This window comes from Myotis nattereri (genome assembly GCF_964212035.1).
Source record: "Myotis nattereri genome assembly, chromosome: 1".
NCBI classification, from domain to species: Eukaryota; Metazoa; Chordata; class Mammalia; order Chiroptera; family Vespertilionidae; genus Myotis; species Myotis nattereri.
The window spans coordinates 74860236-74871185 of NC_138075.1; the positions used below are offsets into that span (position 1 = coordinate 74860236).

The window sequence follows — 10950 nt, forward strand, 5'->3', positions numbered from 1 at the left end:
GTGGGAGGTGAGGGCGAAGTACCTTCGAAAGAGTTGTATGAGAACAAAATGAATAAAGGTTTCTTTTTTGTTAGAAAGTACTCTCGATGTGCTCATTTATATTCACTTCTTGGCTCCCAGATGGGGTAAGATGCTCTACAGAAAGGTGGACGGCCTTGGATTCCACAGATTGACACCTTTCCTGCTGTTAGCCTTATTCAGGCTCTCTGATAAGCCCCAGCACTGAGAAGTCCCCGTGAGACTTCATCCCTCCCCCTCATCGTAGGCCAGGAGTGGGTATTTGGAGGGTTTCTCTGGACAGCCTGTCATTGTCTGTTTCCTTTTAAGTCTATATGGAGCCCTGGCTGGTATGCTCAGTTGTTAGAATGTCAGCTCACACACTGAAGGGTTTCATGTTCAATTCCCAGTCAAGGGCATATACCTGGGTTGCAGGTTCCATCCCGGCCCAGTGGTCAGGGCACACATGGGAGGCAATCAATAGATGTGTCCCACATTGATGTTTCTCTCCTGTCCTCTCCTTTATTCTCAAAAAATCAGTGGAAAAATATCCTCAGGTCAAGGTAAGGATTACAAAAAAGAGATTACCAAAAAACCCCCCACAGAAGTCTATATGGAAAGATGCTGCCGGTGTGGCTCAGTGGTTGAGCATCTACCCATGAACCAGGTCATGGTTCAATTCCTGGTCAGGGTACATGGCTGGGTTGTGGGCTGAATCCCCAGTAGGGGTCATGCAGGAGGCAGCCAATTGATGATTCTCTTGCATCACTGATGTTTCTCTCTCTCCCTGAAATCAATAAAAACATATATATGTGTATGTGTGTGTGTGTGTATAGAGAGAAATATGCTAATTAATTGGGACGCAGTAACAGGTAAACCTGACAGGAGGAGGCTGCACACCCATGGGGGTGGGGCGGGGCGGCAGGGGCCTCCACGTGCCTGGGCTGGGGGAGGGCCTGATCAGCAGCGGCCACAGCTGCCTCAAGTGCCAGAGAGTGAGGCAGGGCCTACCGGCGACTCGAGGGTGGGTGGCGCCGCACTATTTCAAATCACGCGCTGGGCTCCTAATATATATATATATATATATATATGAAAGATGCCCTTTAAAAAACCTGGGATAGGTATTTAATTTTTAAAATATAATTTTCCATAACTGTGTCTAGACATGCACCTCTCTATAGGAGGGCCTTATTTTGTTCTTCCTTGAAAAGAGGCTGGACAGAAGGGACTGAAGTGTCCTCAATTCAATCCCATGGCAAAAAAACCCTCTTGTGTGGTTGGTCTGAGCTACAGAGAGGAGGCATCAATCTCAGTAGGATTATTAAATATGGAATGGCAGTTAGCTATTTTTCAGTGTCTAATGAGGACAGAACAAGAGGGAGTAGGCTGGAAAGAGGCCCATGAGTACGCCTGTTAAAATGTGCATACACAGGGCATGACAACAGGAGGAAAGGACATGAGACCTGCAGGATTTCTGTGCAGAAAAGCACCACGTTCAATTGGAAGTGAGGATTCATCCAGCTCTGGCTAACAGGACTAACCTGGGGAACCTTCGGGATTGTCCAACGGCCAGCCGGCAGCTATTAATCCCTTTCCTTCCCATCTAATGATGCCATCAATGTGACCGTGCTTCATATTTTTTAAATAGATATAGATATATATTTATATTTATATATAAAATAGTTTCTTACAAAAAACCCCAAACAAACAAACAAAAATGAAAATCAACTTAAAAAAACCAAACAATAACAAAAAATCAAGCAGGAGCAGAGAGGGCTTGAGGCCCAGGGTCGGCCCCTGGCGCTGTCTTGAGTCTGCGGGCCAGATGCGAGCTGGGGAGGTGGAGGGGCTCAGTCGCCCTTCTGCTTGGGTGAGTGCACAGTCCCGTTGGCCAGAGCAGTGCAGCTGCCTGGGGATGAGGCATTTGGTGTCTGGGAAGGGCGCAGGTAGGTGCTGAAGAGCTTCCCGTGGAGTGGGTCACGGAGGGAGAAGTCCTGGAACTGACCTGGATAGATAATTGTGAGATGGGAAAAGTAAAATTATATCTAGGAAGGAGAGGAAGTGGGCGCCCTACTCCTTTCTCAGTATGTTTTGTCACTCTCATCTCTGAGTCACTTCTCAAATCCAAGTTTATGTCCTTTCAGCCTTCTAGCCAATCCCTCCCATCCTCACCTCTCAGATGGTCTGCTCCCTGGCACTGGCCACCAGCCCTTGTTCCCTCCCGGCCCAGTGCTGAAGGTGCCCCAAATGCCCACGTGGGCTGAGAAGACAGTGACTCACAGAGGGAGAGGCCTTGGTGGGGTCCCGCCTGGCACAGCTCGGCATGCAAAGTCTCGGCAGCGGGGCGGGGCGACCCCAGCAGCAGGTGCAGGATGGTGCTGAAGCCGTGGCTGCACAGCAGGCGGCTGGGCCCCTCTGCTTGCTCCTCCGCAAACAGCTGGGAGAGAAGGGGACACAGGTCAAGCTCTCCCTTTGTGCCATCACCCCATACTCTCCCGAAGGTCTGCCTGACAGGCTCCTCCTCTTCCAAGAATGCAAAATACAGGCCCTCCCTGCCCCCTGGGTCTTTTCTGCAGGAGAATTTAACCTCACAGCTGCTGTCCTCCTCCTGTTCCCAGCTAAGCCTCAGTATACAGACACCGGAGCTCTGCGGTTTACAGTGTGGCACAGGGCTGGACACCAAGCACCAGCTATCTAGAAGCTACTGGTAATAGTATACCACACAGGCTTCTGGGTGGGGTGAGCACAGCTGCCACGTCCCCTCTCCCCCCGCCCCCCTGGTACCTCAAAGGCCAGGCGAGTCAGCTCCTCTAGGCCTGTGCCCCTATCCAGAGCTGCCAATGCAAGGGCCACATCTCGGAAGTCCACCAAACCGTTGGCATCCTGGAGTGTGAAAGAGAAACGAGGGCGACGTGGGGGACCAACCCTGTGTCCTCCCTCTTCTCAGCAGGCACAGGGGTGACTCCTGTGTCCACTCCCCTGAGAACCCAGAGTCCTTAACTCTCCAGGATCCCTGATAGTTCTCTCAGGTCATGGGTTTGCTCAAGCTCTACCCCAAGTCACCTGGTGACACAGCTCTCTATCAAAGGATCTTCTAGGAATGTGAGGGAATCCCTCAGGAATGCGGAAATTACCATTAAGTTCTGACTTAGCGTTGAGGGCATTCCTGGCCCCCAAGCTGGAAAAATTGGTTCTCTGCTGACTCATCCTGTGTGGGAGAACTGGTCCAGCAGACGAAAAGGGGGCCACTGGCATCATTTCTTACAAAAACACCAAGAAGGATGCCTGCCAACTCTAGGGGGAGCCATGGCATTCGGGCTTTGGTTCTGTTCTGCCACAGGCTAAGTGGGGAAGCTCCTTCCAGGGACAGTCTGTGCCATCTTAGATTTCAACACACCTGGTCACACTCTGTCCCTTCAGAGGACATTGAGAGCCACAGTCTGTATCTTAGATAAAAAAAAAAAAAAAAAAAAAAAAAAAAAGAGCTCCTTGGGACCACTGGTGGTTGTTCATAAACATTAAGAATCTTCTGGGACAACCTTATTATAATTCAACAGGAAAACCTGGTAAAGACCCAGGAAATAATCTGGTTTGTCAAAATTCTCGGGAAAGTTCAGAAATGCCCCGGAGAAGCTGTGGGATATTTTTAAAAATCTGCCCAAATATAGCAACTACTCCTGGGTCTCAAACTCTTAACCGTCTAACCTGTCCAGTGCTGTCTCCTCCATGTCACCTTCCACCCAACCTTCATGCCGCTTCTCGGAAACCCTCACGCAGTGACTTTCAAGGTCATATGATCCCTTGCCCTTGCCAATCTCTAAAAGTGGCTTTGGAAATGTATGGCTCTCACTGACCACCCCACAACGATTAAGACATTGCTCTGCGATGCACTGGATACTCTATAAAAAAATGAATTCCTCAGAGGACCTCAGAAGTTGGCCATCTGACAACGGCGGTTAGAACATCCAGCACAGACTCCAAATTGGCCATCTAATGCGACTGACGTGGCCACTCGGGTGACATCCTTAAATGCTGAGCTCTGCGCCCTTCATCCCAGCTCCATTACCTTCTGGAAGTAGCTAAAGGCACCAGCCACGGTCTGAGGGTCAGAGAGCTGGAGCTGCCTGGCAAACTCATCCTGGTTGATCATTCGACTCCGGCCTGGCTCTGCCCCAGTGTCCACATAGCCAGGGGACAGCCTACAATGGAATTGTTGAAGGCAGAGAGCTGACTCAGTTTCATTCTGGGCACACCACCCAGCAGGACCTTGGGTCCAGCCCTAAGAGTCTTCCAGTGTTGGTACACCTGGTGTTTTTCTAAGATATACTCTGACTCAAGGTCCCTTCAGAGCCATTCTAACTTTTTTTTCACTTGGGTAATTACATATCTTTCCCTTTCTTTTTCCTCCATTATCTTTTAAAAAATCCGTCTATCTTCCCACTTTTTTTTTTAAAGACTTTCCTTGCTCCTTCCCATTTCTTCTTACTCTTTTTCTGTCTATACGTGACACTGACCATTCGTCACCATTAAGGTCACTTACCCAGCCTTTCGAAGAACCTTTCCCAGTTCCCAGAGCTGTGGCTCAAATGCTACCTTCAGCCGGCCCACCACAATCACAGGCAAGCTTCCTACAAACTCGCACTCAGTGGCCGGAATGCCCAGGGCCCTAGAGGATGAAGAGGGATGGAGTGGGGGGTGGGGGGAGGGAGCGAATGAGGCAGAATAATCTTTTGAGGGTTCATTACTGACTGACCTAATGACTAGGGAGAGGACATTGGGCTCCTTTTACCCCCATCCACCCTGTCTCAGCCCTTTCCCCCAATTTTGACTCAAAATCTCAGCCCTCCACCCCCTCCTGTGGTCCCTTTCCCTATATATCTGCTCCAGGAAATACTCTGTAGAACACTCACTGTGCCATAACCCTCTGCACATTGTTGGCATAGAGGGTGGGGTCCCTGCTCTCCTCCAGGCTGGGGTGGTACACAGGGAGGAACTGAAACACATACACTTCCCATCAGGATCTCAAAGCCAGGTGACCACTCCGTCTTTTCCAAAAGCTTCAGGGGTCAGTGGATGCCCACTCTCCCACCCCACCATGGGGGTCATACCTCCACATCTACGATGCTGCAGGGCTGAGAGGCTGTGAGCCAGAGGACTTGGAGTCTGAGACAAGAGAGATTTCAGATGCTCACTGATTTCTCACTATGCGCTCCTCCCACCAGGAACAGGGGAGTGGGAACTTTCTGCTCACTGATATAAAAATGGACTCCTAGCCATAAAGTCAGCTGTGCAAATGTGTTGGGAGACAGGGAAGGGCCAGAAAGGTGGGAGGGAAAGTGAGAGGCTTTTCAGGGATGTGTCAGAGGAAGAACCGCGGGCAAGAGGTTTGACTAACTGGGAAAAGGGCAAGAGGCAAGCCTGATGGTGGTGGTTCTCGGGAAGAAAAGAGGGAAGGAGAAAATCATGTAGGAAAAGGGAAGTAAGTTAAAAGGAGCTTTAATCACAGCACAGATGCTGGGGTCGGATAGCTCAAAGCACTTTCAGATCACATGGGAGAGCAGAACAGTGGGAAACAAGCATCTTCCCTAGAGTGCTCTCATCCAAGAATGAAGGGCCACCGGCCTTGTCTGGAGATTGGAAGATGGGCCAGGAGTTCTCTGATAGACCCTGCTCTCCACCCTCACCCCAGGACCACCAGAACTCACACTCCAGGGCCCCTCCACGCCCAGCTGGTGGTGTCCTATGGGAGAAGCAGAGGTGAGGGGAGAAAGGCATTATTTTCTTCCCTGGAACTAGCCAATCCTCTCTGAGCAGAAGCCGGGACCCCACCCCGGCCCCACCCCCACGTGCACACCCCATCATGGTACTAACAGTTTTCACCCATTAGGGTGAATTCATCCTCCCTCAACCCCCTCTCTTAGACCAAGACTCACCAGACTGTTGGGGTAGCGGATGAGGATGGGCTGCACAGGGACCCCTGCGATGAAAGCTCCTAAGTCCCATTTCCACCCCCACCCCCCCAGGCAGAGGTTAGTCCACAGAGGCAGCTAGAGGGCATGAGTGTAGGGGTCTGGGACAGTTCTCAACTGAGATCTGGATTTTGTTCTGTTTCACTTATAATTTTCTCTCTGACTTCTGGAGACTTGTCAGGGTCAGCTAGGCAGTTTCCTGTCTCCCATTCCTCCCCCACCCCTCCACTTCTTGGGTTATTCCAGAGTCCCTCTTCAAAACAGAGGCTCCTTTTGCCTACAGCCCTACCACCCACTATCACTTTATTCACCTGGTTTGAATTTAAGCAAAGCCTTCTTGTTGGAACAGGTGCCCTCAGGAAAGAACAGTACCTGGAGAAAAAAATCCAAGGGACCAGAATGAGGTGGGGTAGGCTGAAGGCGAGGAGAGAGGAAAGAGAAGCCTCTTTAGGAGCACATTAAAGGCGAGAAGAGAGTCTTAAGACCCTTACCCACCTGGGGCCACTTGCCTCCTGAGGTAGCCCGCCTTCGGACTTCCTCTACCACTCTGCGCCGAGAAGCCGGATCATGGCGGGATACGAGGATGGCTTGGTTGAAGCGAAGAAGGGCTGAGGTCCAGAGAGGATACTAGGAGTCACTTGGTTCCTACCAGGGGACAATAACACCCACAACCTCCCCTCCTTCAGCAGTAGGAGATGCTTCTCAGTTATCCCTTTGCCCTGGGGATCCTTTTAGTGTATGTTGCCCTTTTAGGGAACTGACCAGAGTTCCCTCCAACACCTTCTCTAAGCCCCAGCCCTCAGAGTCTAAGATGTGGGTTCACAAATGCTGTTAATTTGCATCTCATTTGCCCACATCAGTCAATCTCTTCTAACGTCTCCCCTGCAACCTTGAGGTCAGTTCTCTCCAGAGTGTGTCCATCTGATTCCTGTCTTTTTTTGCCCATAGTTGCCATCTCTCCCATTTACCCCTCTTAAACTCTCTCACCTCCAATGACCGGCACAGAAAGGTTCTCAGCTCGGGACACAACCTTGGGCAGGTCACAGGGCAGAAGAACAATGGGGTCAAAGAAAGTAGAGTGGGGGGCGGCAACAAGGACAGGGGCTTGGAGGCGAGAGGCCCGCTGGCCCCGAACACGAATCCGGAGGAAGCCCAGGAGGAAAAAGAGCAGGCGGCTGAGGCCCAGCACCCCGTTGTGGCACACAGTCCTGCAGGGCAAGGTGGGGCGTCAGTGGAGGTAGGGACTCTGACCCTCACTCACCCAGGTGTAGGCACCTGCAAAAACAGGTGCCCTTCTTTTGCCCTCTATTACTCTGGCCAAGGGGTGGAAGTCTCTGGCTACCCTGGGACATAGCAGGGCACATCCCTTAGTGATGAGGTCCTGGGGACCAGGTCTGAGCCTGGCTGACTCATCTCACCTTGCCAGGCTGGGTACCAGAGCTTCAGAACCCTCCCTCCTGTTCTTCTCAAAGAGGGAGCAGAACAAACAGCAGGAAACAAATGAGACGTAGGGTGCAGGGAGCTAAGCCCCCACTTACTTCCTCCATCCTGTCAGTGGCTCCTGAAGCTGCTCCTCAGAAAGACCAGCTACTTGCAGCCAGGCAAAGGGCCAGAGGAGAAAGAGGACGATAAAGGCCAGAAGCACTCGGATGGGGGCCAGCAGTGCCCCTAGGAGGCAGAACTGCAGAGGGTGGGAGAGAATGCCACTTCAGGGCTGGGAGATGCTCCCGCCAAAGCTTCCTCTCCCCATAAGGACAGACCCAGGAGCAGAGAGCCACTGCCCACGAGATCAGGAGACAAGTAGTGTAGAAACAGGAGACGGAGTTGGCATCCAAGGTGGGATGACCGTACCAACGAGAACAAGTGAATAAAAGATTAACAGGACTAGGGGCCTCATTTTCCCATCTTTCAGTTGGTCTCCATCCCACCTATAAAATGTCATGAAATGCATCTGGCTGTCAAGAGTATTTAATGATAACCTATGTGAACACACCCAGCACAGTGCTTGATGTGCAGTAGGCTGGAGATAGTTCCTCCTCACCCACGTCCCGTTCCATAAATAGCTCCTAGGTCCAACAGAAACCAGGGGGATGGTTCTTTCCATGTTGGGCATGGGAGATAGAGGGCTGGGACGCACAGAGATCCCCTTTTCAGGCCGCAGGCCAGTCTCTAGTTCTGCCCACTAGCACGCCCCTAGTACTGGGGGGTGGGGAAGAGAAGGGCTCGGCCCTCCTCCGAAGGATAGGGGTTGCCAGGAGCCAGGGTGACTCCAAGGGCTGCCGGAGGGAGAGCGCAGGTAAACAAAACGAGCCCCAGGAGCTCGCCTCCGGGGAGGTGATGGCAGCAGAAACCTTGGACACTCCCCACACCACTCATCAGTTCCGCCAGGCTGGTGCGACCCCGCACTTCCTGTAGCCAACCCCGTTCGCAGCCCTCCCTACCCCGGAGGTGCTGCAGTACGGGGTGGGGGTGGGGGGAGGAGTGGAAAGAGGGGGGCGTTGGAAGGGCACAAGGGCGCAGACTCCCGGCCCAGAAACCCGTTTCCTCTAATTCAGAGCCTCGGAGATGCATCCAGCACGCCCCTGCCCCCACCCCCAGCTTTCCGTAGCCTTCAACTCCTTCCTAGCCCCTCGGCCTCCGCAGGATGTAATCCGCATTCCCCGCGCCCTCCGTCTCCCCTACCCCTTGCTCCCCTGCAGCCCTCCATCCTCACCTCGCCAGTTCTTCCACGCCTTGGAGCACGTCTATCGCTCAAGCCCGCGTCCTCTCCAGGGCTCCTCGCTCATCTCCCCGCCACCCCCACGTGCGCACCCCCGACTCCCGCCCCGCAAGCCTCTCCACCATGTCCTGTCCGGATCCCCATCCCTGTTTTGCCAGGTCTCTAAAATGGCTTTCTTTTCCAGCCCCCAGGGGTCTTCCCGACGTCCCACACCCACACCTTACCTTAATCCTCTGGAGGCGGGAGAGATGTAACTCGTGCACGAACGGGTTGGGGGGCGTTGAGGGTCCGGAGGTGGGCTCGAGGGGGACGCAGTCCCCGGGGCTTCCCTGGCTCATAGCGGCGGGAGAAGGCGGGAGGGAGAGCGGCCCCCGGCCCCGCTCTGCAGATCTCGCAGCAGCGGTGCAGCGGCGCGGCGGCAGCGCTCTGGCCCGGGCCCCGCCTGGTGCGGGGCGCGGAGGGGCGGGGAGCGGGCGGCGTGGCCCGGCCCGCGTTGTCAGGGCGCCGGCCGAGGGGCGGGGCTTCCAGCGCCCGAGCGCCCCGGCTCCTCCGCGCCCGCCGCGGCGCCCGCAGCCCCTCCGGCCATTGTTCCGCGGCGGCCGGATGCTGGGGCGCGGCTCCCGCCTGCGGATGCCGCGGGTCTGGCTCTCCGGGCCGGCCTCTCCGACGATCTAGCCGCCGCCTCCCCGCTGGCCTCCGGCTGCGGGCGGGTTTGGGATTTCGAGGTGGGCGTGGAGCCGAGATCGCGCTCCGACTGGGCTCGCGGGTCGAGGTCACGCTGCGGGCGCAGGTTGGGGTCGGAACCTCCGGCGGATGGGGATGGGGATGGGGATGGGAGGGCGGATGCGCTGTGGGCGGAGGCCGGCAGCCCCGGGGCGAGGCGGGGTCCAACTCTCCCGCTCCCGGCAGCTGCTTCACCTCGGAAGCCGACCACCTCTCCTTCCTGGGCCGGGCGAGGACTGGAGGCGCTCTCGACCTCCGGCGGCCGCGGCGTGCCTCACTCCTCCGCATCCTCACACCTCCCCGCATCCACTTCCTGCCAGTGTGCAAGGCATGGTCACCTGTTCTGGTGTGAGGGCTCCTGGACTCCGTGAGTCGCCAGCTACCCTCCAGACGCTGGCCCACGTGCTTCCCAGGAGCCTACAAGCCAGGGTGAGGAGGGCGGTGGGTCCCGGGAAAGCTGGGATGACGCCAGGGGCCACAGTTTTTCCTTCTAGTGTCTCTTTTCTATTGCTGTCTCCCTCTCTCCACTCTGTAAGAGGATAAATACCCTCTACCCCCAACCCCAAACTACAGACTATCCTAGAAAACTCATAAACTGGTCAGCCACTGTTTGCCAGGGGTTGGTGAGATCAGGGAATTGGGTGGACTTTGAGACCCACGGCCAGTAACACAATCAGAAAGATAATACCTTGACAAAAAGGAATAAACTGCCTTAGGTTCACCTTGTTTTATTTCTCTCTTCTGCAACCCTGTCAATCACCACTTTGTGAGGACAATGGCAGATTAACGGGCAGCGGGGCCATTGGGTGTCTCATTCTTTGTGAGAATGTCTTACAAATTAACACTCTCTTTATATTCCTCTGGGTGTTTCTGAATGTGACACCTCTGACTGCTGGGGCCATTTTGCAATTACCCTGAGGATCTGCAATCACTAGGGTAGCGAAGTGGTGAGATGCAAAGAGTCTGGATCTTTGATGACAGAAAGGAGCCTCTGATCAAACCAATTTAAAGTCTGAAGTACTTCTGGATTTCCTGTTATATGAGAAAATAAATTTTCTTGCTTGTTAAGCCAGTTTGAGTCAGAGATTTTCCTATGTGCAAAAATCCACTGTATTAGTTTTCCACTGTTGTGTAACAAATTGCCATACAATTGACAAAACAGCCTTCACTGCTCTGCCCAGTGGTTGAGTGTCCACCTATGAACCAAGAAGTCAGGATTGGATTCCGGGTCAGGGCATATGCCTGGGTTGTGGGCTGGATCCCCAGTGGGGGGTGTGTAGGAGGCAGCCTACCAATGACTCTCTCTCATCATTGATGCTTTTATCCCCCCCTCTCCCTTCCTCTCTGAAATCAATAAAACAAACAAACAAACAAACAAACAGCCTTCCCTTACTATCACAGTTTCTCTAGGTCAGACATCCAGACACAGCTTTGCTCTAGGGCAGGGGTCCTCAAACTTTTTAAACAGGGGGCCAGTTCACTGTCCCTCAGACCGTTGGAGGGCCGGACTATAGTTTAAAAAAAACTATGAACAAATTCCTA

The 10950-nt window shown here is 53.7% G+C and overlaps 1 protein-coding gene across 1 annotated transcript; it reads right to left on the minus strand.

Annotated features, from left to right (window-relative positions):
* Positions 1-1636: 1636 nt before the first annotated feature.
* Positions 1637-9128, minus strand: LPCAT4 (lysophosphatidylcholine acyltransferase 4). The gene is made up of 14 exons (XM_081093787.1): positions 8910-9128; positions 7505-7647; positions 6954-7174; positions 6462-6574; positions 6278-6338; positions 5931-5989; positions 5703-5737; positions 5106-5160; positions 4908-4990; positions 4538-4663; positions 4064-4196; positions 2782-2880; positions 2278-2434; positions 1637-2002 (listed from the first exon to the last, which is right to left on the minus strand). The coding sequence occupies exons 1-14, from the start codon at positions 9021-9023 to the stop codon at positions 1848-1850; spliced, it is 1554 nt and encodes a 517-aa protein (XP_080949913.1). The 5' UTR covers positions 9024-9128; the 3' UTR covers positions 1637-1847.
* Positions 9129-10950: the final 1822 nt, after the last annotated feature.

Coding starts and splice junctions, on each gene's coding strand:
- LPCAT4 (XM_081093787.1), bottom strand. CDS start 9,023: ATGAGCCAGGGAAGCCCCGGGGACTGCGTCCCCCTCGAGCCCACCTCC. Junction 5,990..6,277: donor TTTGCTTAAATTCAAACCAG/GTGAATAAAGTG, acceptor AATGGGACTTAG/GAGCTTTCATCGCAGGGGTC. Junction 5,161..5,702: donor GCGTGGAGGGGCCCTGGAGT/GTGAGTTCTGGT, acceptor CTCTTGTCTCAG/ACTCCAAGTCCTCTGGCTCA.